Below are 26,219 nucleotides of genomic sequence, written 5' to 3' on the forward strand. Positions count from 1 at the left end.
GCACTTACGAGAACAATTGGCTTCAAGGATCATTGTGCAGGGAGAACGGAGCATTGACTTGCTCTTGACTATCATCATGTGCATAGCTTGGTAAGGACACAGATCATGTATAGTGTTTCCAACTTTAATGCTGTTAGGTCACCGTACTTCACCCATGGAAAACAGTTCCTGGGCTCCATGTGCGGTCTTGCAAAAACGCTGGTTAGCGATCTCCGACTCGACAAGCCCACGCAACCCGCGGGATGCCCAAGCCTAGGCCCTCGTGTTGATAACAAGGAAGTTCGGAAGACCGAGGGCAGTAGAGCATTTCTATCTGTTTTCATATTATGCGCCAAGTAAGTTTGCGAGAGAACTCATCGTAGCCCAACTGACGCTAGAAGTGTTGCTGTTATCTTCGAATATGACCTGATGCTGTGGTCGTCGCAGATCGAAGATGCATGCGATCACCTCAGTAAGAACAAAGAATGTGAAGGAGACGTCATACTGGTCGCCGCTGTGCGTCTGGCAAAGATTGTTGTCAGCGCCGCCGAAGTATCACGAAGAGCTTCGGACGATCACAATACAGCAAGGCATGCTATGATGGCTATTGACCCTCTAATATTGGCGCTTAACAACTTCAAAAGCTCACTTCCTATTGAGATTCTACAGCACTGTAAGATCATCAATTCGTCACCTCTTCCAGCGCTTATTTATTTACTCCAGGGTTAATTATCGGTCTCACTCAAACCGCCCAGGTTGCCATCTACGATCTTGCGCTCTTAACAAAGCCTACGGATGAGCTGTCAGTGTCGCATCTAGCGTTCGAGCCCAGGCGCATTGAGTACTTTATGGAGCTTCTAGAGACCAGTAAAGCCTGTCGAGAACACGCTTGGAATGGCGGCGTCATAGGTCTGACGGCTCCATCGATGCTCGTTTTCTCGTATTGTATCAAGACCTTGTACAGATTCGCCAGCCTCAAAGGAATCCCAGACTGGATACCACCCATCGTCCAATCAAGCTTCGACATCGTGCAATGTCTTGAGAGGTTTGCCGAGATTGCTGAGCAGGCTAATATGGAGTTCAAGGCCAAGACGGGTGAGGATACTCTTTTTGCTGCGGCTGCGGAAACGCTAAGGGCTATGGCACCAAACTGGAAACTCCCAACGACGGAGCACAATGACGACATGGGTAACACAGCGGATGGATGGAGTGGTGGGTTTGGTGATTTTGGGGCACTGGACTTTTCTTATGACTTCTGGATGCCTAGTGCATTCAATCTTTGAGCCATGTGAGTGGGTCTGGATGGATCAGTTCACAGACGTTTGCGCGAATGGTGAAGGACGCAAAGCTACACCTGAGACAGGCTCTAAATGATCAATAGGGTATTACGAGAAGCTTGGGACGGATTTCATGGGCGGATTTGCAAGGATCTGACCTAACTTCCGGCTGCGGCTGCCTGATATGCAGGTCAAACCCGCCCGAAACCCGATCCATGGACAAAGCCACAGGTCAACATGCGACTTCCTATTATATATGCCATTCAAACCTGTTCTTACCTGATCATCGCATATCGTTATCGCTCGTTGGCCTTTTGGACACGAACATTTTACTGCATTTCGCTCGAAACCTACAACAACCTAGACAAATTCTACTTGAACCTGAACATACCTAAGTAGCAGCCAGTCAACATGGACAGCTATCGCGACACGCCGCCGCCAGATCGATACCTTAAGGGTCCAAAACTCTTCACCCTTCTCGGTAGTCTGACGCTAGTTACGTTTCTCGTCTGCCTCGACACCTCAATCATGGGTACTGTATGTATCACCTGTATCGCTGGTATGATATTCCGAGTCTGATGGTATTAGGCAATACCACGCATTACATCCGAGTTCCACTCGCTTCCAGATGTAGGCTGTAAGTGTAACTGCGAAACCGCGATGTGAGACGTATACTGACTTTGTATATCTGTAATTAGGGTACATTGGTGCTTTTACGCTCGCTTCGTACGTCGTCTTCTTCAACCAACATTTTGTTTCCCTTCCAAGTCTGAGTGAACCACGTCGAACTGCTTATTGATGTCGCTACCAGAGCTACGTTGCAACCGCTTTCCGGCAAGCTCTACACACACTTCAACACCAAGATTGTGTTCCTCACATTCGTATCTCTGTTCGAACTCGGTTCCCTACTTTGCGGCGTCGCCAGCTCCTCGGCCGTCCTCATCGCCGGAAGAGTCGTTGCAGGTTTAGGAGCGTCTGGTATCGTGAACGGCGCTATGACCATCTTAGCAGGGGCTGTGCCTATGGAGAAGAGTCCGGGTACGTTCTTCATTCCATGGATGTCAGAAGGTGAATGCTAATGTGATGCGACAGTGTACACCGGTATAGTACTCGGAAGTAAGCATACTGCATGATGGAAGTCGGCATGACTGGATGCTGACGAAACAATAGCTGCGCAAATGGGCATTGTTGCAGGACCGCTCATTGGAGGTGCTCTTACTGAGCATGCGGTTTGGCGTTGGTGTACGTCGCGTATCTTGTTGCGTTTCTGAAGCTGACGGCGACCAAAACGCAGGCTTCTACATGAACCTACCCATCGGCGGAGTGGCAGCCGCCATCATCGCTTTCGTCCCCATTCCCGAACGAACGACGAAGCCGCGCATCACTCTGTCCCTCGTCCGAAAGATTATACCCGACCTCGATCTGCTCGGCTTTGCTCTCTTCGTCCCTCCGTCCGTTATGCTGCTCCTCGCCCTCCAGCTAGGCAGTGGTGGCAAGTACGCCTGGGGCTCCTCTGTCGTCATCGGACTATTCTGTGGTGCGGCAGCATGCGCCACCCTCTTCATACTTTGGGAGAGAAGGATGGGTGACCAAGCTATGCTTCCGGGTAAGCTGCTTGGACAGCGAATCGTCTGGACGAGTTGCGTGTATGCCAGCTGCATTATCACTTGTATGATGACAGCGAGTGTTTGGATGCCGACATACTTCCAGGCCGTGAAGGGCGATGGACCGACCGACAGTGGTGTGCACGTACTGCCGAGTATATTGAGCCAACTTCTCGTTGTTATCGCTACGGGTGCTGCAGGTATGTCTCCACACTATCAAACCCATGCTTTCGGTAGCTTATTGTTCATAGTATCTCGCATGGGCTACTATCTTCCCTGGGCGCTCGTCGGTGGTATCATCACCGCAATCGGCAACGGTCTCGTGTCAACGTTCACGGCATCTACGAGCGCCTCGGTCTGGATCGGCTATCAGATTTTGTTGGGCGCTGGCCGAGGATGTGGCATGCAGATAGTAAGTCCAAGTCTTGCACAGGTTGGGGTTGCATCGTTGACGCTTTCAGGCCATCATTGCAGTGCAGAACGCCGTATCTCCGGCCCAATACCCAGTCGCGTTGGCCAGCGTCGTCTTTTTCCAGAACCTCAGTACATCTATCGCTGTCGTCATCGCGAACACGATCTTTGCGCAGACACTCCGCTCCGCCATCACACGCTACGCGCCCATGATATCGCCCCAGGCAGCGGTTGATGCTGGATCGAGTGCCAGTGCCGTGCGAGCCCTCGTCCCGCTTGGAGAACTAGATGGCGTGCTAAGGGCGTACTCGGAGGGTCTGCGCGATGTCTTTTACTTCTTGGTAGGCATAGCATGTCTGGCTACCCTTGCCAGCTTGGGCATGGGCTGGACGGATATCCGGAACAAGCGCAGCAAAACGGACATGAACGTTGAAATGGATGAGAGATGTGAGACCATGGACAAGTAGGCGGGTTATGTAGATGGCTAGCTGAAAGAGTAGCTTAAAGACTGTGGATTTGTAACTCAACACGCTGGTACTGAGGATTGAGTATCTTGATAGGAATTTACTTAGCAGCCCCCATCCAATCATGAATACGTTCCCATATCTCATCACTGTTCTTCTCCATGAACATCATGTGCCCATTGCCATGAATGCCGACTTCGCCAAGCTCAAGATGTTCAGCCTTAGAACAGCCAGCTTGCTTGAGAAAGTTGACAGTGCAGTAGTCGTACGGCGCGTGGTAGCTAGCTTCCGACGTAACGGTAAGAATGGGCAAAGGGGCCAGATTGTGAAGTCGTCTCGGAGCTGGCTCGGCTGCTTGCAACACGCAAGGAACAGTAGCATTGTTACTTGTCAGGTTGGTAGGCTGATAAACCTGTTGCACTAAGTCGATCGCGGGGTCAGTGACCGGAGGCGAATAATTCATCGGTATGTCCGTCAAGCCCTGTAGGTTTTGAAGTCAGCAGCCATTTCAAATGAGACGGAAGGATTGGTAAACCTACCCATTTCCTCGCTGCTGCAGATCCAAAGACTGCTTCCTGGAACGGCGGACCAGTCGGCTCCACCAAGAGGAGGCCCTTCGTGAGATGAGGCCGTGCATCAGCGATGAGCAACGGCAGAAGACCTCCTTGGCTGTGGCCAAGCAACCACGCGGGAGTACCGATTGAGTCCAAAAGCTGTGCTCCTGCTGCTTGCATGGTGCTCTGTTGATAAGTGGCGTCGAGGATGAATTGGACGTTGGAAGAATAGAAAGCGTCGAAGATAGGATCGCCCATCACTCCCGGTCCTGGCCATTGAGTATGAAGGGTGGATTGGGGCCAGAGGCGATATTGCTGTGGAGCAGTGAAGCGTTGTTGAATGAGCTCAGCAGGATAAGTCGACGGCGCATCAGCACCAGTCATTGGTGCCCAGGCGGAGCGGCCGCGGAATGTTTGATCCACGATATAGACGGTATGGCCAGCCTCAAGGAATCTTGAACTCCATGATATCCCTCCGTCTGGCTTCACGAGAAAGTTTGTGCCCGTCTGCGCTTGTCCGTGGATGAGAACAACAGGATCCGTATCATGTTGTTTGGTGGACACTGGCGTTAACTTTTCGACATACATTTGGTCCTTGAATATATGACCACCCTTGCCATCTTCACTATAGCCACCCCCGACGTAGAAAAATGTCCGGACTGCAGGTGTTTCCGTTTCCGCATGATGATGGTTATGTGCCGTCGCGAAAGAGACGAGCAACGCAAGGAAATGTAGCAACATTATACCGTGCTGATATGAGGATTTCGTACTGAAGGAACGGAGATAAGATGTCGATGAAGGATGCGGCGAGCCATTGCAACCGAGGTCAAATGCCGTGTGGAGTGGGCTTGGCTTGCAGCTTATCGAGCTGTGCCTTGATGATCTTTCTTGCAGGGGCCCATGCAGCTACGATCCACACCTGGCATTCTCAATGCTGAGAAGTCGAGCGTGTCGGACAGAGGAAGTACCGAATTGCGACCACACGTATGGACATAAGTGTCAAAGTCAAAGCCATGAGCTGGATTTCCTGGAAACATGCTGTTCAGAGTCTCCGCGTCCTCTGCGCCTGCGGTTGTACCTCTACTCGCATAGCAGCAAATCTGCCATCCTTGCCCGTCTCTGGGTCAAATCCACCATACACCGTGTCCTGCTCTTCGCTCGTGACCCTTGCCAATTCTTCCGCACTCCCTGTGCTCTTCAACGACGTGTTCCTGACTAACTCGAAGTTATCGCGGCTATCGTTGGGAAGACGTTCGTGGTGCGTGACGCGGACCTCGTTGGTGACAAAGATTTGGGTCCAGGAAGCCATGACGGTGGGCCAGAATATGGGCATGGACGCACACATTATCGCGAAGTCGATTTCGAGGCAGGAGATGATGAGGACTTCGGGGTACCACCATGTGAAATCGAAACTTTGGGTCATGCTTTGACTGTTTTTGAAGGTGCTCCAAAGGCGGAGGATAGCCATGAGTACGACACTGCGTCTGTCAGTGGTGATGCTGGAGTGTTCAGAGTCTGCACTTACATCGAACCGAGAGCGAATAATCCAGTCATGGCAAGCACCTGTTTCCGTCTGAGATCTTTCCTAAAGTATTCTGTGATCGGAACGAGGAATATTGCAATGTCGAACGCCATGTTCGTCGCAGCAAACGCGAGGATCGTGAGTTTCGCCTCCATGATGGTGCGATACCCGAATCCGTAGCATTTAGAGCCAGGTTGTCGATCCCAGAAGTTCCTTACTGGAAAGCAGGGTACCCAAGCCATAAATGAGAAAGTCAGGCCCCATACTATCACCAACGCGAGAAGTACGATGCAAATGATGCGGCGAGCGCCCTGCTGAAAAAGCCTCAGGTACTGTAGGAGTAGAGATATCTTGATGAAGACAGTGGTCGTATGATATGCGGCATTTGTGATATACAGCCAGATCATGGTTGGTTGCAACTCTCGTAAGGTGTAGATAAGATGGTGACCCATGCCATAATTGGTGCCTGCGCGAGAAATTAGTATAACGACCATGAGTTTAGAGTCGTGCAAGCCTACCGTGGAGGAAGGCTATGATAGATATCAAGTTGAACACGGCCGCTAGAACTACGAAAAGGTCATCGAGACCAGGTTCACGAACAACTCGCAGGCGAGTATGAAGACGGAAGCCTACGACAATCCAGCACAAAACCTATGACGGTGAGTTTGTAGGACGTTTGCATTGTCGAGAAGGACCTACGTGGAATGGTATCGAGACACCAAACATCGTGCTTTTCTTGTTCGCCAGCGGTAAGGGCGCATTTGGGTTCGGGGGAGTTAGCATCATCTCCTCGACAATGCGAGTAAACTCGTCGGCCATGGCGGGCAAGTATCTCAGCTGAGCTTCGTTAAGATAATTATGTGACAGATGTCGTAGTATGCCTGCGTGCGAAAGGCATCGATTACTCAACCTGCGAATTGAGGAATTGCGACTTACGCATCAGGTCATGTCCCTAAGAGAGGCTCTACCCCATGTTCACAAGTGGCAGAAACGCCCTTGCGCATGCTGGTCTTTCAGCCGGCTCTGCTAGCGATGCCGGCTGAGTCGCGTACGGCTATGGATGAAGACGGCCCTTTCTCCGCCAAAACTTAAACTTCAGGAAACTCAAAGTTGACCCTATACGACTCAGTGGAGCGAAGCCCGCAACCTCGTTCGAGCGCGGTGAGAAGCCGTTCGGACGGGAGCGAGTCTTATTTCCTGAACTACCTAGGATTGCGTGTGGCCAGGATAAGCTGGCGGCGATGGTGCGACACGCGAGGCACCGGTAACCACAAGAGCCGGAAAGCCTACTCGTAGATTGCGCGAGGAACTGTAAATTAGAATGACAGAGAACACTCGTGGAACACTGTGGCATTGAACTTTCGAGCTCACGGAGAATCTCGACATCGCCACGCAGGTGCCCAGGTGGTTAGCTGTTGAGTCGGCCGCGCCAACTCTTTCGCTGTCCTGAGTAGCGCATGACACATGGCGCAACCTTCAATTGCAGATCCGGATCGCCTGCAACATCAGCAGTAGGCAGCACACATCCGTTGACGTGATCAAGGATATCCCCGCGGAAGGTGCTGGGCGTGGGCAAGGGGAACCATCAAGCCTTGATCAAAGTTCAGAACCGGGCCTATCCGTGCCGATCTTGTGTAAACTGTTGAGCTGTGTGAGGCCTGAAAATGAACCTTCAGAGAGGCTTGAAGCAAGCTGGTGAAACTGTCGCCATCACTACCAGCCGCACTGAGCTAGCGATACGGCACCTACGTCGCCGCGCTGAGGCCACGAGAATCATGATAGCGAACGATGTCAATTCCTGCTTTCACCTGCAGCAGTAGAATTGTCACAACCTCTACAGCCACAGCGACGAACGAAATGGCGAGGTGAATGAAAGTATTTTGAGATTGAAGGACAAGATGCCCAGTCGACATTGGATGAAATCGACAATTCTATAAACGTGGTACTTCCCGTCCCTTTTACCCGCCAAACGCCCGTAGATGCAGCAAGCCACAACGCCATAACTCATGCGACATTGATCTCGTCATTTTTAACTTCAGTCGTGCATCTTCATTTCCTCGAAATCATCCAGCAGTTGATCCATCGGAATCTGCAGGCCTTCATCCTCATCGTCACCAAGACTGCTCTCAGTCTCCATGGCATCTGCGTCGCGCTGCTTCTGTTCCTGCTGCGCCTTGTATAGCGCCATGGTAGCGCGCAGGTCTTGGTCCTCCTCGACGTCCTGCAAGAACATCTCGAAGTCGCGCTCCATCTTCTCCTGATCTTGCTTACGGGGCAGCATCTCGCCTTCATCCTTGTTGATGCGCTTGACGCGCCAGTTGCGCTTGTTCTTGTTCTTCTTGGATCGCTGGTAGTACTTCTTGACAAGCATGACATCTGGAATAGCGGCCGCGTACTTGTTGTTGTTTTCGAGAACGTCGAAGAGATCGTTGTTGAAGTTGGTGTTGCTGAGGAGGTAACCCATGACCGAGTCGCCGACGTGCAAGATACCACCAAGATGTGTGCGGCAGTAGTATGTTGTGTCGTTGACGCCCATGTCTGAGGAGCGGGCCACGGTGGCTTCGGCGAGGAAGTGGCGGCCTACTGACTTGCCCAGAGGCTCGATGTCCAGGACAATGAACTCGGTCAGTTCCTGTACGTCTGCGAGGGGTCGGAACGGTGTGCGCCAATAGATGTCCGTGGCGACATCGGCTGTCTGGAGGGTCGAAGGGTCGAGTAGTTGTATGGAGGTGCCGATGCGGGTGCAGAGTGTGAGGGGCGAGATGTTGCCGATCTTCTTTGCGAGGGGAATAGGGAGGACTACAAGATCGTCTTTGCAGATGGGTACGATTTCGCAGGAGAAGGAGAACTTGTAGTTCTTGGTTGAAGTGTGGATATCGTGTGAGATGAGCTCCTCGGAGCGCTTGATGTTGACTGGGATGACGGCCTTGAGGAAGTCGCAGAAGCCTACGGCATGATTTCGCTGGGAGAAGAAGAAGTCGATGCCGTCGTGAACTTCCTTGATGTTGATCGTGTCCTTGTGGGCTCCGTGCTTGAGGATCAACTGCTCCAAGTACAAGAAGGTCCTCTTGTGTGGCACCTTCTGGCGGATCTGCACACAGGCCCTCCATGTGTTGTGGGTGTAACTCTTTGCGCAGTCTGGGCACTGGTTGTAGTTTTGTGTGTATTCGACCTCGAAGCTCTGCTGCATGATGGCGCCCTCGTTGATCTCCGACTGCACGGTAATCTTAACCTTGATCCTCCTGCTGTGGGGCTCAGTCCAGATGAAGCCGGCATCGATGATTCGCAATTTGTTCAGACCGCGCAGTTTCTTCAGGCAGAGAGCGAGCAGTTCGCGCGATTCGGGGGCAGCGACGACCCAGGTGGTGGGCGGGGAGAGCCATCGGTCGCAGTCGCGGCACATGAGCAGGATTGCCTCGCGCTGGATGCCGCCCGTCACGTCCGTCTTGAGTTTGATGCAGTCGTAGCAAAAGGCGCCCGAGAGTGTGCCGTCAACCGGCGCGCCGCAGTCTGCGCAGAGAATCGTGGCCGAGTTCTTGGGCTCAGGCGCGAAAGAGCGCTGAGCATCCATCACGACGCCCTCCATGTGTGCGGTGGTGTTTGGATAGAGAGGTTTCGATAGTGCGCGTCCCTCTAGGTATCAGAGGACCAGGGGAAGGATATATAAGGAGAGAAGCAGCGGTCGGTGTGAGTCGGACAGTCAGTGACTGCTTTGAAATTGGTGCCCCGCGTGCCCGATGATTTTCAAAAGTTCGCCGCAAGCCCTCTTTCGCCCCCACTAGCTCTCTTGGCAGATGCATCCCGCTACCTAAACCGCTGAAGACAATTGTCAGTCTTATCATAGACACAGAATGAGCGAGCTTTCACTCTATAGTAGTGCCATTTATAACTCGTGCGACGGATATCGTTTATACACGATAGCGTGCTGTCATCACAATGCTGGTGCTACAAGGCTAGACATGTGATGGGGAAGTTCATAGGACGCTAGTAGGGGCCCACAGTCGGTGCTACGAAACACCGATGTCATCGAGAAAGTCCAACTGCGCAGTGCCATGCCACTATTCGTGTCTGCTCTATCCACACCATGTCTTTCTCTAGGGCTGCCTCTTCTAGGTTCATCTGCAATGCCTGTCGGAGTACCCAGATTCGCCAATCTACCTCAGTGCCCCGACCCAATGGCGCATCTTTGCGCACCGCGCCTTCGACAGTCTTACGATGCGCCTTCAGTACGAGTGCACTTCGGCGGGTAGACAAGAACGATCCTTCAACCGACGATCCCGGGTTCGCCTTCCTCGATGACAGTTCCAAGCCTGTTAACGAGGACACTGTATCCCAGGAAGCCACAACGAACGCCTCCGAGGGCTGGAAAGAAGCTGCGCCAGAAGTCGCGACCGAGGCCTCGCCATCTACAACGCCACCTTCCCAACAAGACAATGCAATCCCGTGGTATCTCAGACAACAGTCATCGGTCCCGTCGCCCGCATTGAATCCCGCCCAGATCCCAGACCTCCCTCCGAACCCGCCACCTCTCCTAGCCACCCTTCTCGAATATGTCTCCATCACGGCCGGTCTCGACGACTTGCAATTGCTCGACCTGCGAAATCTTGACCCTCCGCCTGCGCTCGGCCCCAAGCTGATCATGCTCATCGCAACAGCGCGCTCGGAAAAGCATCTCCACGTAGCAGCCGACCGATTCTGCCGATACCTTCGACGCGAACACGGACTGAAGGCGAATGCAGCCGGTTTGCTGGGTCGCAATGAGCTGAAGATCAAGCTGAGGCGAAAGGCCAAGCGCATGCGAATGTTGGCAAACGTTGGTGGTTCCGCACCCGAAGGCAACATTGACGACGGTATACGCACAGGCTGGATCTGTTGCACACTTGGGAAACTGGAAGCGCATCCCGATGACACGCACATGCCCGGAGATGATGTGAAACAGTTTGTCGGTTTCAGAGACATCAAGCCTGGCGTCAATGTAGTCGTGCAGATGTTCACAGAAGAGAAGAGAGCCGAGACAGACCTCGAGACATTGTGGGGTGGAGTGCTAAGGACACATCAAAGGAAGGACAAGACCGCCGATGAAGCACTAAGAGAACTGGAGCAAGACATCGAAGATCTGGAAGAGGATGCCGAAGATCTTGATTATCGAACACAAGAGTCGCCGCAGGCACTCAACACGTCGCCCACCGAGTCTAGCAAGTCTGCCAGCCCGCCGACACCCGCGCAACAGATGCACCGACCACGTCCCACTCCTGGTGATTTCTTTCCGCCCGCTTCAAACCCAGAAAAGAGGAAACAAATACGCCGGTTACACACAGTTGGCCTCAGATGAGTGCACGAACGCTACGACTGAACGACCTGTACAAAATGTAGAAATACTGTAGAACTCGCTCCTGTGCGAATTGAAATGGTGCAGGACGTTACACTAAAAGAGACTTCAATGACACACTATAGTAGTGTTATGGCAAATAATTGGCTTTCATGATGTACAGGCAGCGTAGCAGCGCGCACGTAACATCGAGTATGATACATATAAAAACTAACAAAATTAGAAACTACATACTACAAAGACACCAGCAGACCCCTCACATCATCACAGCCATACCTTGAGCGGTCTTTCCTGCCATTCCGCCCAGGTCGAAATGCTGCACCTGCTTCATTGACCCTTGACCTCCGGAAACATCGAGCACTGTAATCGCCGCGTTGGTGGTTCCATTGCCAGGACTCAAGGCATAGACAAAGTCGCCTGCAGCGCGGAGATCAATCAGACCAGGATCGCCATTAGCAGACAGATCGAGCTGCATGATGATGCTCGCGTCATCTAGACTCATCTCCACAACACGGTTGACACCGACGTCTGTAACGAATGCGCTCTTTGTTGCATCGGAAATTGTTGCCCAGCAGGTTGCTGCTTGACCGTCGATCTTCTGGGAGCCTTTGACTGTCGCTTGGCCTTGAGAGTCTACCGATAGGACGGCAGCACCAAAGGACGCGTCGGTGACGAAGAGGGAGGATGGGTCGTTGGGCATGGTAGCTGAGCCGAACAGCACGGCGGTTCCTTCGGGTGAGCTGCGAACGTCTTTCTTCGAGAGAGCGGCGGCGCCATTGGAAGCTTGCACTGCGTAGGTGGAGAGGAACCCTGTGTTGTTTACGGTTGGATCGCCCTTGACGGTCGTGAAGAGAGCGGACTCATCGGATGAGAAGAACGCCTGCGACACGGTGTTTAGGGGTCCAACGGGGGGAGTGGTCTGTCCGAGGTCGAACGGCCGGAGGTCGTCCATCTGTCCAAGCCCTTGCTCGGAGAAAGGTGCGCATGATATTCCAGCTAGTGCACCCGTGGTTCCCACGCATGCGAGCTTGTTCTTTGCAGATGCTGCGACGGTGTTGGGAAATTCTCCAGGTATGGCTACAGGCTTGCCGGCGCAGGCGAGTGATGTGGGATCGTTGGCTGATATGGTCATCATGGTAAGCGTATTGGAGCCAGCGTTCACGGCAAACAGGTTCTGAGACTCGTCAGTCCGACATTCTTGTCCATATTCTCCGGAGATGTGTTAAACTTACGCTCCCAACGACAGTCAATGCCGACTGGCCAACCAATGCATCAGGCGTCGCGGGTTTGCCATCTGCATCGACAGCAACAGAACCCGCACCACCCGTCTTCATAACTTTGCCTTGCGAAAGCATACCATCGGCTCCAATGGGCAGCGCAACGACAGCGTTCTCGGCATCGTTAGTCAACATGTAGATGGCTTTGCCGACAGCAGGTTTTCCAGCACTCTGCTGCTGCATGCAGCTCATTCCACCTTGTTGTTGTCCCTGGTGTGCGTCTGGACGGGGTCGTTGGTGTGGTGCTGCTACCGCCACCGATGGAAGGAGAGCGAAGAGGAATGATTTTGTGAACATGTTTGCGGTGTTGAGTACGGCGTCAAGACAGAACAGAGATTAATGATGAAGTGTGAATGGGTAGCCTGAGAGCGAGTGTGTGGAGAAGGTAAGATAGAGAGTCCAGCTGATCTGTTGAAGGCCCCATCATCAAAGACATATCCTTCTCTTATAGAAACTGCCTTGGAACCAAATCCTCATACTATTGCGTTCCAAGAGACCGCGATTATTCGATCAAGATTGCCTAATCCGGAATGGCGTATAATTTCAGAGGACGACCGGGGGAGCAAGCCACTTCTACAGCCTCAGGCTGAAGATTACAAGGATTCTCCGCACCACCCGTCGCTTGGTTTCGTGGAAAATGCAGCGCGAAGAGATGGTACATATCGGGTATGCGGTAAATACGAAACGGTGCCCGTGTCAAGCGAGCGCTTCGTCGATCTATTGCCTGAACGAGTAAATTTGATTCTGAAGCAATTACCAGAGAGGGCTAGCCTAGAATTCCCAGCTGAGAACAGGGCCAGGGCGCGCAATTTGACTTGTGACACCGTGTCTCAACTGCGCCCGTCAGACATGTCAACCGGGCCGTTGTCATTGGCGCGACATTTGAGATGGATACGGCATAATGGGAACACTAGACTTGGCATCTGCGCAGCACGCGCAGCTTCGTCGCCTTGATCGCTCTTGTCTTCCGAGAGAGACTGATTACCTATCAGGTTTCTGCACTTTGGGGCCATAAGCACAGTGGTCCATTTCCGGTCTTCCTATCGGGTGGCTGACAGAACACCACATCTGAATACCGGAGCACCATACAGGCTGTGCACGTGATGAAGTTCACCTTCAAGCCTTTCAAAGGCGACAAGAGTTCTCCCGACGGTATGTCCAATCAGGGCCTACGAAGCTCCAGGTACGGGTCGCTAAGCATACATCTCGCTGTATTCAGACGATGGCGATACGCGTAATCCAGGACAAAGGCGGCGAGAACAGGTTCGACGAGCGCAGAAGTACGTTGCGCTTCCGTGTTTATACGTCAGGTGCTCTACTGAACATGAATCAGAACACATCGCGAGCGCAAAGAAGCATACACGGCTTCTCTCGAAAGTGAAGTAGTCCAGCTCCGCGCAAATGAAGCTCGATTGTCGCAAGAAACCAAGGCGCTGTATTCTGAGGTCGCTTTCTTGAAAGGTCTGCTGACTCAAAACGGCATTGCCGTACCCGATAGATCAAGAGTAGGACTTGCTCAACAGGAAGAGGGAGCGAACGTGGAGATTGAGAAGAGGATCGCTCTAACCGTTGGGCAAGAAGAGAACAAGAAAAAGAACCGACGGAAACAGATATACGCACAGCAAGTGTCTCAGCAATCGTTACGTAAGTACACTACGGCTGGGCTACGACAAGTGTTCTCAATCCGTGGTAGCTGACACTTGTCATGCAGCCGGCTCGGCACAGCTCATAAGTCCGCCGTTGTCTGGCTCCGCATTATCAGGGTACACATCCACCACGGGCTCGCCTGGTGGCTCTGCGATATGCATGGGTAACATGGACCCAGAGTTTGTTGGGATGGACTTCGTCTTGACGTATGAGATCCCTGTTGTCTTTCCTCACTGCGCCGTCACTAAACTCCTACGTATAGTCTTGAGTCTCCCTGTTTACCACATATCGATGTGGCTTCGCCCAATACTGGCAGATCCGACACAGATACTTCTGCTTCGACCGGCCACGCCTTGACTGTCTCAGCATGCCTCTTTCATCTCCACCCTTCACCACCTGGGCAACGACAGTTCTCTCCTTCGACTTGGGAGGTTCCACATGCGAGTATCGACCAGCTTCTAGCACTGTCTAGTTATGTTCCGCTTCAAGACGGCGAAGTCACGCCAGTACAGGCGTGGGATTATATCCGGCGACAAGAGGGATTTGCGGGACTGGAGGCATACAGGTGGGACAGCTTGAAAGAGAAGTTGGTGGCATTAGTGCGGTGTTATGGCTTCGGTGGTGTGGTTGAGAGAGAAGCTTTTGAGAACGCCGTGTTTGAGGCTTTTGTGGTTGGGAGGGTGTTCTGAGGAAACAGGGGCATCTGAACTGATTCTCTCTTTGCGGAATACGAATCAAAGACCGCAGATTGCGTACACCATTACGTCGGCTCTTTTTGTGCATGGAGATGGTAGTGCGATAGCGGCGAGGTGAGGGCTGCAGGGCCGCGACTAGTTGCCATGGTGAGGGTACCTAGGTATTATTCCCGAACGCCCAGTCATCATCGCTGGCAAATGGCACGGAGGTCGTGTGTACGATACCTATTTCTTTCCACTCAGTTGGCATTCCATCCAGTCTTGTAAAAGTCACCGATAGTAACAACATTGTCAAAAGAGCCTGCTCCTTCTCTTTACTATTGGCGGACCTCGGCACTGAGGAGCCATCCTTGCATCATTCATCGTAACAAGCGAGATACGGATACGGGGTATGCGCGGCTGATGGCGGACCTCTGGACCTGCGTCGCGTGTCGCTTCCTCAACTCCCGCAGCACGTAGCACGCAGCAACGGACAAGTCAAAAGTCTGCCCGATTTTGAGCAGCACAGCGCGACGCCAACCAAGAATGAAGAAAACTGGGGAAGGCAAACCCACTAAACGCTCCCGAAAAGCTTAGCCCTCGACTAATCGATAGATCGCCCAATCGACAGCCCCACACCAAACAACGACAGCAGCGTCATCAGCGCCTACGTCGCCACCTCGGGCCGGGCGACTTGTCAGCATAGCCACCCAAGTGATAGAAATAGTATAGTACCTGCAGCCAGCCGTAACCCGTAAGACACGCGTCCCGGGTTCCCTAAAACCAAGGAAAACAATAACTCTCCGGCTGCCCCGGAAACACTGCGGTTCTTTGTCCATTATCCACTCACTCCGCAACCAAGCTTTTGCGCACTGCCTACCAAGCACTGCGCTGAGAAAGCTTCGAATACCCATTCATTCATTACCTACATTCGCTATCGACAATCAGCATGGTAATGTGGAAGGGTATCGTTTCTGCTGCCGTGGCAGCGCTAGCCACCAGCGGGGCAAAGGCAGCCAGTTACGACGACATACCAGACATTGAGGTCTATGGCCAACATTTCTTCTACACAAACAATGGCTCGCAGTTGTGAGTACACGCCCATTCTGCCAGTCTAGAGCACGATACTGACAGCATCCAAGCTATCTGAAGGGTGTCGCATACCAGCAGAACTACTCTCCCAATGGCTCGACAAGCGCCGATACGAAATACACAGATCCATTAGCCGACGGCGACGCCTGCCGACGAGACATTCCCTACCTCAAGCAGATCTACACAAATGTCATTCGCGTATACGCTATCGATCCGACCCAAAACCACGATGACTGCATGGAGCAGCTGGCCAGCGCAGACATCTATGTCATCTCCGACCTGGGAGAGCCTGGCACGTCGATCGAGTCGAACAACCCAGAGTGGGACGTCACGCTGTATCAGCGATACACAGGGGTTATTGACGCGCTGAGCAAATACAAGAATGTCATTGGCTTCTTTGCTGGTAACGAGAACGTCAGCAGCGATAACCAAACGGCTGCCGCCGGATTTGTCAAGGCTGCTGTCCGTGACACCAAGACGTATATCCAAAACCAAGACTACCGCAACACGCTAGGTGTGGGTTACGCGACTGCCGATGTGCCGTCGCGCAATGAGCTTGCGCACTACTTCGCGTGCCAGCCCGGCGACTCAGGAAACAAGACCTCCATCGATTTCTGGGGCTACAACGTCTACTCGTGGTGTGGCGACAGCAACTACGCTTCTTCTTCCTATGGCGAGCGCGTCGATTTCTTCTCCGATTACCCCGTCCCTGTCTTCTTCGCTGAATACGGATGCATCGAAGGTTTGGATGACGGTCCCACCAGCCGTCCATTCACCGAGGTCGAGGTTCTCTACGGCAACATGACTGACGTTTTCTCTGGCGGTATCGTCTACGAGTGGTTTATGGGTGAAAACGACTACGGACTCGTTTCACTCGCTGACAATGGCGCCAGCGTATCGCCCTACCCCGACTTCACATCTCTACAAAGCCAGCTCGCCTCCGCCACTCCAACTATTACTCAACGCTCTGAATACACACCCACCAACTCGGCACCTGCCTGCCCCTCAGTCGGAGGATCATGGCTCGCGCAAGCCTCGCCACTGCCTCCCAACGTCAACCCCCAGCTATGCGCTTGCATGGTCGACAGCCTGCAGTGCGTCTACAAATCCGACGATGACGACAAGTACGCCGACGACTTCAACTTCATCTGCGGCGAGAACGAAGATTACTGCAACGGCATTGCACGCAACTCCACGACCGGAGACTTCGGTGCTTACTCCGGCTGCGACCCCAAGGACCAACTTGCTTTCGTCGCGAATCAATACTACATTGGTCAGAAGAAGCGCGCAGATGCTTGCAGCTTCTCAGGCAGAGCTAGCATCCAGAGTGCAACCACTGCGGGCAACTGTGCCTCGCTACTGAGTGCTGCGGGCAACAAGGGTGATGGTAGTGTACCTGAGGCTACGGGCAAGGGTACTGCGGCTGTTAGTGGTGGCAGCGGCAGCGGTGGTGCAGCAAGCTCCAGTTCTGAGGGTGCTGCCCCCAGCGTCAACGCGCCTGGTTTCTTCCCCCACGGCGATCTAGTCATGGGCGCGTATGCTGTTCTGGCTGCGGGCAGCTTACTCGGTATGCTTGTACTGTGAGTGAGCTGAGGAGTGAGCTGGTAATGTAGCACTCTTGGATGATGTCAATGAACATATGCGGTTAAGGTGGGGGATATCTTCTGGCGTTCATCATTTAGTGATACACACGAGCAATGTAATTCAACTTTCTTCTATGCTTCGACAACTGTATATGCTGCGTATGTCAAGTCGGAGTTCACCTGCTCTATGAAGATGAGCACACGTAGCTGTTTTAGAATCGCTCTGCCTGATTCATTGCATTATCAGACTAAGCTTCCAGTCACATACGGATCACACGCATCGGGGATGTGAAGTTGCACCAACTGTCGATACATTCTATGATCTACGAGCTGGCCTTTTCTTCTTGTTTCTTTCTTTCTTCGTGTAACTACGCTGCAGCAGCGCAGTACATCTTTGTTCTTGCTGCGATGGCATCGTCTCGTGCCTCGTAGCCCCTCTATACATTAGAGTGCCCAAGTGACCGTACCTACATAAAACCCTCAGAGATCAGACACACCACATCTGAAATCTGACGACATGCCAATCCTGTCTTTTCCAGGGAGATATCGCTGTAGAAAAGGGAAGGCCCAGACCCAAATATACAGCATCCCCGACGCCGACGCTACGCTTGAAGCCAAGAACTGACATTATAACATTCTGCTGAAATCAATGTAAAGTTGATGGTTTATGAACCCCGAATACATTCAAGCTCGAAGGTGAGCCCTTCAGTCGAGACTGTACGAGAAGCTAGTACATGTTGGGTGGCCCAGGACGACCTGGCTGCTGGCGTGGAGGTCCGCCGAATTGGCCGTCGAACATCATGCGTGGATCTTCACCACCTCGCATACCGGGCATTGGGGGGCCGCCATAGCCAGGAGGTGGGAAGTAGCCAGGTGGGCCCTGCATGCCATTACCACCGGGTCCTCCTGGTCCGCCTGGAAAGCCTAATCCGCGGATACTGCCACCGGGCGGGAAGCCAGGAGGATGACCAAGCGGTGTGTTGCCAGCTGAGAAGCTCGGCCCTCCAGGTCCCATTTGCTGAGGGTTGGGACCATTGAGGCCAGGTGGCTGGCGCATTGGACCGCCGAATCCTGGTGGCGGAGCGATGTTCGGCCGCTCTTGCGGTGTTGGCGGCATTCCTGGTTGACCTCGTCCGCCCATATATGGCATATCCGGTACGGGCTGCGAAGGTATACCCATATTGGTTGGCATGCGCGGGTCACCTCCTGTGTTGCGGCGCTGGAGGCCCATAAGTGGATCTTCCGGGGTGGGATATCCCATTGGCATGCGCTGGTTCTTGGCTCGCATGGACTCCTGTTGTTGCTGTTGCTGTTGTTGCAGTCTTTGCATATGCTGAAGCTCCAATTGGCGATCGGCAGCCTCACGACGCAGCATCTCGTTCTCTGTGAACATACGAGGGTCTTCCATGAAACCTGGGGGCAGACCACCACGACCCTTGGCCTGGTGTTGAGCAGGGTGCTGAGGCTGCTGTCTTGATTGCTCGAAGAAGGGCATGTTATGACTTTCCTGAGATGGGCGAGGCAAGTTGTGACCCTGTACCTGCGGTGGTGTAGCGCGAGAAGGTTGCTGCATCAAATTCAATAGGAAGTCACGCTCACGCTGCTTCGTGACTTGATCGCGTTGCGTATCCTCGCGCTGACGACTGTTCAACAAAGCTGCGAGGTTTGCATCTTGCGGGGCACCACGTTGCGGCGGGGGCTGGTGAGGATAGTGATCTTCTGGATGACCGGAGTCAGGGCGTGGAGGTCTGAATTGTTCGGAAAGTGCATTTTCTGGTGACATGCTGTTGAAGCGGGATTGCTGTGAAGGTCGAGAATCCGGTGGGCCGGCACGTGGAGCCAGGATGTGCTCCAATATGCTCTGCTGTTCGAGTGTCCTTGGAGGTGGTCTACCATGCTGCAGATCCGGCGGCGGCGATTGCTGATGGAAGTCTAACGAGACGCCTCCACCCTGTCTCATACCGTTCGTTGGTGTTGGCATACTCGTGGGGGGTTGGGGTCCCGGGGAAGGCCCAGTGCTGACTTGACCAAGCATCTGGAGGATACGCTGGAAGCCTTCTTTGTCGGCGTTCGCCTCCATGGCAGGTGCTGGCGATGCAGGTGCCGCGACCGGCATTTGGCTGGGCGCTTGCGACTCTTCCGGTTTCGCAAACATTGTCATGAACCTCGACTTCTTATCTGGCTTGGGTTTCGCCGAGATGGTCTCTGCTGGTGGGATCTCTGCCGACTTGTCTCTACCCCAGTTTCCGAAGAGGATTCCCTGTGTAGGTTCGGCCGCAGAAGGCGCGTGCAGGGGCGCAGTCAACATAGGCGGAGCGGTGATTGAGACAGCCGTAGATATCTCTGCGGGAACCTCTCTTGATTCCTCTTTTTCGCCAGCCGGGGTATCCTTAGCCCTCATTTGCTCCTTCCAGCGCTGGAAGTCCTCTTGTGTGCGAGGCTTGAACTCCTTCTTCTCCACTTTGGTGTCCATCCATTCTGGGTCTTCTTCACCACGGTTACCGCCCCTGTTCCACTCGCGGCCGTTGTCTCGCTCGCGATCTCGGTCTCGTTCGCGCCAACCGCCCTGGACGCCGGTCTTTGTACCCTCATCTTTATCGTCGCGACGACCCCAGCGCGGCTCGTTTCGCTCGCGATTGCCACGGCGTGGGGCTACGTCCATCTCGGGGTCCCCCTCGTGCTTGTCGCGGTTGCGATCGCCATTACGGTGAAAGCGCTCAAAATCTTCTTGACCCAGACTCTTGCGTCCTTTGACATTTGTCCAGCCCTCACCGTCCTCACGTGGAACCCGACGGCCATTGGCGTAGCCCTTGTCCCGGTTCCGGTCGTTTTCGCGGTCCCGTGTCCACCGGTCGTTCTTTGGAAAGCGGTCGCCAACGTTGTCTCCGTCTGTAGAGGTGAAGCCTGTGCGTTCTTTTGTATCGCCTGCGCCCTTCGCTGGAGTGCGCGCCGAGAGGAAGGCTAGCTTTGGCGGACCGAGCACTGTCTCTTCGCCAGGTTCTACAAAAAGCGCGTCAATAGCGGCCTTGATACCCTGAACATCAGAAGACTTACGCATGCTCTGGCGCCGACCGAATTGGCCCATGGGGTTGATCAGCGGTCGCTGCTCATTTGGCGTAGCCCCTTCTCCGTCTCGAGCGGCCCGAGTGCGACGCATAGTTCCATTGTTGTTGGCGTGGCCAGTGTTGGTGTTTTGGTCGGCAGGCACATCCATCCATTGCTGGATTGAAGGTAGCCCGTCCGGCTTCTTGACGAGGGGAGACTCTTTCAAAGCCAACAGGTCAGCCTCCGAATAGGTAGGCCCCCGCATTCTCGCGAGCTCGATGCAGCGCGAATGAGCAGGTGTGTGTGGGCTAGGCGAGGCTTGCTTTACTCAGGGACGAGAGGCAGACCGAGAAGCAGGTGGTGTAGTGTTTGGTTATTGGTGATGGGTGAGGAGGCCGTCCTGAAGCGGGCGGGTGGTGAATCGCTTGACTCGCTTGCAATTGAACAGTGCCCGCTCTGCAGCCCTTACGAGGACTAAATATGCGGCCTCGGTGACGGTTGCGGTTCAAAGAGACGTGTACGATGGCGTGATGCTGAGCGGTCGCAATATAAAGGTTGAGCAGACGCGTGCGTGTCGCAATTCGTTGAAGGAGGTGAGGGAGCTCGAGGTGGGATGCAACGTGGTAGGGGTGTGCGGCGACAGAAAGCGGAGAAGAAACGGTTGCGAGCTCACTGCTAACAGCAGAACAGCAGGTTCGGGATGCAAATGTCTTGGAGAGCTCTGGGATACTTGGGGGTAGGCAGCGGGGGTGCGGTTGATAGCGCAGATGTTTGTTGTGGTTTTGAGTCCAGGTCGCGAGCGGTGCGGGCCTCTTCGAGAGAGCCCTGGGAGATGCGCGCCAAGAAGTGCTGCGGGAACGAGTGCCTAGCAGGTGCGTCATATTAGGGTCCAGCACGTGTGACTTCAGCCTGCACTTTCGCTGAAGCCGCATCTTCACATAATCACGACATGATTGCGCATGGGAATCAGACCATATCGCGTGATGGTGGCAGCCTTGATTTCTTGCCAGGCGATCGCGCCACAAATGACCTTCAGATGACCTCTAGATTAGGAAGTCGCAAACAACGCCCTGCAATGCTTCCGAGTGGCTTCCCCAACGCCGCATACGGTTTACAGACATGTACAAAACTACAAAACTCAGACCTTGCGTAGCGAAGCGATCGTTTCGCCTAGGCTGTCACTGCTCCATGCAGCTACCTTCTCCCGGTCGCATGTGTCGTAGACACGCCCGGCCAGTGTCCTCAGAGCGCGATGTCGCGGATCATGGCCATCAAGCATCATCTGTATCCACGGGATAAGCCCGCACCTCGTGATGAGCGTTGTACTGCCTTCCACATGTGTTGCTCGCAGCAGTAGCTTCACGATCTTGTCCTTTGCCGACGCAGGACATGATCGGGAGCCGTAATGAGTCAACAGCTGTTCAAATATGTTGCTCTTCCTAAACAGTTCCATATCTGCAGGTGTCCGCAGACTGTCCAGAAGATAGTCGAAGTACCAGTCCACTTCCTTGTGGTAGGTGGTGTCGTCGTCTGGTTGACTGGCAACGATGCGATGCCAAAAGAACCGCAGTAACGAATGGACATCCCAGGCTGGGGAGGCCGTAAGGAAGTTGTTCACTGTGCTGAAGAGCGTGTGTGTGGGATCCGCTACAATGCCAGCACAACGAGCGGCTAATACACCTCCAACGTAGGGAAAAGCTTCAGCACCTGCCGGATCCACCGACTCCAAGACCTCGCAGAGGAGAAGGTAGAGTTGCTGAAGATCCCAGTCCGGAGTGAGTCCCTGCTGTCCAGTAGCTGTGTTGTCTTCTTCGGCATTGTTACGGCTGCTTGTCATAATAGTCGCAATGACACGTCGAATGTTGCTGATGGCTTGTATGCGGATCTCGGGGTGCTCGGAGCAAAGGCACACCAGTAGTTCTCCAATGTCTCCATCATCAATTGCTTCACTCAGCTCTTTCTTCCTCCAACGTGTGAGTCCAGTGTGCTTCTTGTCTTCGACGGGTGGCCTTTCAAGATCGACGGCAGACCTGAGCTTGGCATGCTGCTCAGCCTCTTCCGTAGGCCTTGGAACCGGCGATGTCGATGATCTATCTGAGCCGCTGAAGTCTGCCCCGGTTGCCAGCTTCAAGGCCTCCTTCGCTCTTTCTTTGCCCATTTTCCACAAGAAGGCATCCTTCAGCACCTCTTTGTATGCTACGTTCGCTGATTCTACCAGTGCGTCGCGTATGTGTTCCAGTGCTGTCTCGTCTTCGCCAATCAGCTTGAGGAGATATAGAAGTCTCGACAGCCACTGAGCAATGGTATCCGCCGTGTTATTTGTGGCTGTCTCCCCACCTTTGAAGGGCCATTGTTCTACTAGTGTCATGAGCAAGTTACTGAATGGCCCAAGCCCAGTTGTAGATTGCGCAGTGCGGCCACACATGACATCTAAATCATCAAAGTACTTGATAGGCACCTTGGTGAACCGCGCGCAGCAGTCGTCCAGGAACTCGAGGACGTCGGTAGAAGGCGTCACTGATCCAGAGGTTGATCCCAAACTAGCAATTAGTGCATCGAGCGCGTCGGGCGAAGTCTTGGTCTGCAACATTTCCTGGTCGTTCAAAATGTCGCTCAAGAGAGACCTAATGCCTGTATACAGTTCGCTCTCTTTTGAAGTCACCAGCAGCCTGAGAAGTGTTACGAATGGCGAGTATTGGAGTGATTCTACAACAGTCAGTAATGGCAGTCCAGAGAAGAAGAGATAACGTACTTTGCTTTTGCCACCAACGCATAGCTGGTGAAAGTTTTGCCATCTGTATCCAGTGTTCTAGCTCCATGATACGGAAAACCTTGTCTTCGGGCGAAGCTGTGGGCTTATCGACCTCTACCAATGCGTTACACAACGGTAGCGAAACATCAAACTTCTCTTGTAGCGCAACTTGGGGTGTGGCTTCATAGTAAAGCCGCAGCAGCCTGGTGATCGATTCCCGCTTCATGTCTTTCAGACCAGGTTTCTTCAGTGCCAAAAAGACAGTGCGGATCGGCGGGCAACGTCTGCTGACTTCTGAAACTAGGCGCTTGGCTGCTTGCTCCCACTGTTTCGAGGATCTGGTGGCGCTGGCATTGTTGAGCTCCTGGAGGACGGCCTGTAGCTTCTGGAGCGCTACGATTAGAACTCGGATGGCGAACAACTGGATGAGGTCGGAGTTATGGTTGAGACACTTGGTGAGCACTTGCTGATTGAGAGGCTGCGGAAGGATGCTGTTCATAAGCACAGGTACCGGTGGTGGATGGTCGCGGAAGTTCCTCTTCGCACCGAAGTATTTGGGTACAGGGAGCTGGATAGCTTGATACAAGAATGCGGAGTATCCTATCCATGTCGAAGTAAGCTTTGGATCGTAACTGAAGTCGCGTCGTTTGACAAAGTAGTCTGCCACTAGCTCAGGACAGGCTCGAAAGATATCGACGACAAGCTCTTGGTGAAAGGTATTTGCGTATGGCCTCTGGCTCTGGATGAACTCTGAGAGAATTACGTTCCGCACTTTAACAGTCTTGCTGTAGTTGTCAACTGATTCCAGGCCCAGATCGTTGCCATAGTCAGCTGCATCTTCCAGCTCGCCTTCGTCGTCATCAAAAGTAGACGGGTAGAAGCCCTGTGTTGGCAGCATGACACCATAAGCAGGGTCGGTGCAAACTAAGCGAAGGAAATCGTGAGCGAGCTGATCGGGTGCTTTCTGTCCTTCGGAAAGAGCGCCTTCCTCCACCTCATAGCTGTACAGACTGGCTATACGCGAGAGTGCCTTGCCGTTCAAAATTCTACTCTTGGTGTGCCTTGCAATAGTCTTGTCTTGGAAAACATGGCTTGTGAACACATCGAGGATTTCGTAGATGAGGAACGGCGGGTCCGCGCGGATGTGATCGAAGACGGCACGGACGACGTTGGTGTTGGAGAGCATTTCGCTCTTTGCCCGCTCGTCCTGATACCTCAAATGCATGAGAAGATACCTGATGGCCGTAGTGCGAATGCTGGGTTTCTTGACATGGTCTGCCGCCGACTGCTCTCTTCCGAGATTGATGTTCCTTCCAAGTATCTTCGGCTCGAGTGTGAAGTCTCTCTTGGCGTATACGGCCCTCGCATGCGCACCTTCATTGAACCGAGTAAGCTCTGTGAGCAGTCGCAATGCCGGCGCGATAACGCTCTCCTCCTTGGGTGCCGCTGAGGTACTTCGGACGAAACGACGAGCGACCGATGGCTGCAGCAGAGTCTTGGCCAGCAGAGTGCCGTACTCGAGAAAATCGCCATGGGTCGCAAAAACCTTGAACAGGAGCGCGAGCACAGCTGTTACCTGGGAGACAACGGCGCTGTAGTTGGTTTCGACAGCATGGTCCCACCCGTGAATCAGGTTCTGCAGGAACGTCTTTTCCTTCTCATCTTGGCCTCTTCCTTTCTGTGTGTCCAGGTATTCACGGAGAATGGCTCGCTTGCGGGGCACGTCGTGCTCATCGGTCGGATAGAGGATCGAATCGAGGAATCGCTTGAAAGTACTTAGGCCTAATTATGTCAGCCGTTGATCATATAGAGCATCTGGTCGCACTTACCACTTCGGAAGCCGCCTGAGGAGCTCTGGTCGAAGTACAGCGCATTCTGTAAGTCGCGCCCAGACGTGACATCCTCGGCGGCGCCATTCGGTCGTGGTGAGTTGCGCTCGTGGGTGTCGTCAAATCGCTGACGCTTCGAGTCGCGGTCAGAGTGCGCACTCTTGGTATTGGCCTCGAAAGCCGACCTTTTGCCCATGTCTCATATCCTGTCGCAAACACGGTCGCATGTGTTCGACCTCAAAAAAAGTTCTGGAAGTTCTCAGCGGGAGCATGCAGGGATTAACGCGCTAGCCGGGGTCAATGCGCGCTCCCAATCGGCCAACGTCAGTCATCACTCCGCAATCCGCATCTCCCACATTTCCAGCACCTCACCTTTGTCTCCTTGCAACACTGCAACATCGGCCAGCATTCGATACACGTATCCGCCTATATATCTTGGCTATTTGGCGTCTTCAAACACCGCGAGGTCGAGTCTGTGACGTTCTCCGGATGTCTCAGAGCCTAGAGCGAGGCGAATATGACCTCTCTTTGTGACCACGGTAAGGGACATGTTGCAGGCTGCTCTCTATACAGACTTGAACAAGATTCTTCAAGACGCTGGTATGGCAACGCATAGATTTGATAGCTTCAGTCAAGCCAGACTACTACTGCTGATACATGTCATCGACCGCGTCGACTACTAGTCTTTCTCACCCATAGGAAACTGCCACCGACAAACATCCATCCAAAAACGCGCGCTCTGCAACTGCGCGCCTCGAAAAAGACTACCTACTGGCGATCAACCCTTCGGCTATCAAAGCTTCAACTCCGACGCCGCTCTTGAGCGACAAGAAAGCGAAAAGAGAAAAAGTCATACGCGCCAAAGTGAAAAGGGCAAATAGAAGAAAGGCCGCACCCAGTCTCGAACCAGCACCATACTCAAGCCAGAGAAAAGAGCAAAAATAAACCTAGGTACGAAAGGTATCTGCTGGAACCATGCGCCCGCGGCATGATCAGCTACTTCACAGAGGCGAGAAAACTGGGACAAGCATCTGGAAGAGTGAGTCTTTGCCATCGCCCTCACAACCCCGTCGGATTGCCATTTTTTGCTCTTTCGAAAATTCCTCAATGTTGCAGTTTAAATAGGCAGGGAGGGAACAGGTAGAGAGCTTCTGAAGGCAGAGCGATACTGCGAGCGCAA

General features: G+C 53.3%; 10 protein-coding genes across 10 annotated transcripts; 4 read left to right on the forward strand and 6 right to left on the reverse strand.

Moving 5' to 3' along the window:
* Window positions 1-905: 905 nt before the first annotated feature.
* Window positions 906-3,738, forward strand: J4E92_000582 (uncharacterized protein; the record flags this gene model as incomplete). The annotated part of the gene is made up of 10 exons (XM_051491997.1): window positions 906-1,074; window positions 1,663-1,793; window positions 1,845-1,893; window positions 1,955-1,982; window positions 2,068-2,294; window positions 2,349-2,372; window positions 2,427-2,492; window positions 2,551-3,060; window positions 3,112-3,272; window positions 3,322-3,738. The coding sequence occupies 10 exons, from the start codon at window positions 906-908 to the stop codon at window positions 3,736-3,738; spliced, it is 1,782 nt and encodes a 593-aa protein (XP_051357509.1).
* Window positions 3,739-3,835: 97 nt separating this feature from the next.
* Window positions 3,836-5,030, reverse strand: J4E92_000583 (uncharacterized protein; the record flags this gene model as incomplete). Its single annotated transcript, XM_051491998.1, has 2 exons — window positions 3,836-4,216; window positions 4,275-5,030. The coding sequence occupies 2 exons, from the start codon at window positions 5,028-5,030 to the stop codon at window positions 3,836-3,838; spliced, it is 1,137 nt and encodes a 378-aa protein (XP_051357510.1).
* A 301-nt stretch (window positions 5,031-5,331) lies between these two features.
* Window positions 5,332-6,630, reverse strand: J4E92_000584 (uncharacterized protein; the record flags this gene model as incomplete). The annotated part of the gene is made up of 4 exons (XM_051491999.1): window positions 5,332-5,767; window positions 5,815-6,277; window positions 6,330-6,462; window positions 6,511-6,630. The coding sequence occupies 4 exons, from the start codon at window positions 6,628-6,630 to the stop codon at window positions 5,332-5,334; spliced, it is 1,152 nt and encodes a 383-aa protein (XP_051357511.1).
* A 1,216-nt stretch (window positions 6,631-7,846) lies between these two features.
* On the reverse strand, window positions 7,847-9,397 carry NMD3 (ribosome-binding protein; the record flags this gene model as incomplete). The annotated part of the gene is made up of 1 exon (XM_051492000.1): window positions 7,847-9,397. The coding sequence occupies one exon, from the start codon at window positions 9,395-9,397 to the stop codon at window positions 7,847-7,849; it is 1,551 nt and encodes a 516-aa protein (XP_051357512.1).
* A 498-nt stretch (window positions 9,398-9,895) lies between these two features.
* ATP25 (ATPase synthesis protein 25 mitochondrial) lies at window positions 9,896-11,143 on the forward strand (the record flags this gene model as incomplete). The annotated part of the gene is made up of 1 exon (XM_051492001.1): window positions 9,896-11,143. The coding sequence occupies one exon, from the start codon at window positions 9,896-9,898 to the stop codon at window positions 11,141-11,143; it is 1,248 nt and encodes a 415-aa protein (XP_051357513.1).
* Window positions 11,144-11,396: 253 nt separating this feature from the next.
* Window positions 11,397-12,714, reverse strand: J4E92_000587 (uncharacterized protein; the record flags this gene model as incomplete). The annotated part of the gene is made up of 2 exons (XM_051492002.1): window positions 11,397-12,314; window positions 12,373-12,714. 2 exons carry the CDS (start codon window positions 12,712-12,714, stop codon window positions 11,397-11,399), a joined length of 1,260 nt encoding a protein of 419 aa, XP_051357514.1.
* A 925-nt stretch (window positions 12,715-13,639) lies between these two features.
* J4E92_000588 (uncharacterized protein) lies at window positions 13,640-14,753 on the forward strand (the record flags this gene model as incomplete). Its single annotated transcript, XM_051492003.1, has 4 exons — window positions 13,640-13,697; window positions 13,804-14,061; window positions 14,180-14,270; window positions 14,381-14,753. The coding sequence occupies 4 exons, from the start codon at window positions 13,640-13,642 to the stop codon at window positions 14,751-14,753; spliced, it is 780 nt and encodes a 259-aa protein (XP_051357515.1).
* Window positions 14,754-15,687: 934 nt separating this feature from the next.
* On the forward strand, window positions 15,688-17,414 carry J4E92_000589 (uncharacterized protein; the record flags this gene model as incomplete). Its single annotated transcript, XM_051492004.1, has 2 exons — window positions 15,688-15,827; window positions 15,881-17,414. The coding sequence occupies 2 exons, from the start codon at window positions 15,688-15,690 to the stop codon at window positions 17,412-17,414; spliced, it is 1,674 nt and encodes a 557-aa protein (XP_051357516.1).
* Window positions 17,415-18,140: 726 nt separating this feature from the next.
* J4E92_000590 (uncharacterized protein) lies at window positions 18,141-20,723 on the reverse strand (the record flags this gene model as incomplete). The annotated part of the gene is made up of 1 exon (XM_051492005.1): window positions 18,141-20,723. One exon carries the CDS (start codon window positions 20,721-20,723, stop codon window positions 18,141-18,143), a length of 2,583 nt encoding a protein of 860 aa, XP_051357517.1.
* An 873-nt stretch (window positions 20,724-21,596) lies between these two features.
* On the reverse strand, window positions 21,597-25,235 carry J4E92_000591 (uncharacterized protein; the record flags this gene model as incomplete). Its single annotated transcript, XM_051492006.1, has 3 exons — window positions 21,597-23,164; window positions 23,211-24,992; window positions 25,040-25,235. The coding sequence occupies 3 exons, from the start codon at window positions 25,233-25,235 to the stop codon at window positions 21,597-21,599; spliced, it is 3,546 nt and encodes a 1,181-aa protein (XP_051357518.1).
* Window positions 25,236-26,219: the final 984 nt, after the last annotated feature.

This window comes from Alternaria infectoria, assembly GCF_024043175.1.
Source record: "Alternaria infectoria strain BMP 0036 chromosome Unknown scaffold_1, whole genome shotgun sequence".
NCBI lineage: Eukaryota > Fungi > Ascomycota > Dothideomycetes > Pleosporales > Pleosporaceae > Alternaria > Alternaria infectoria.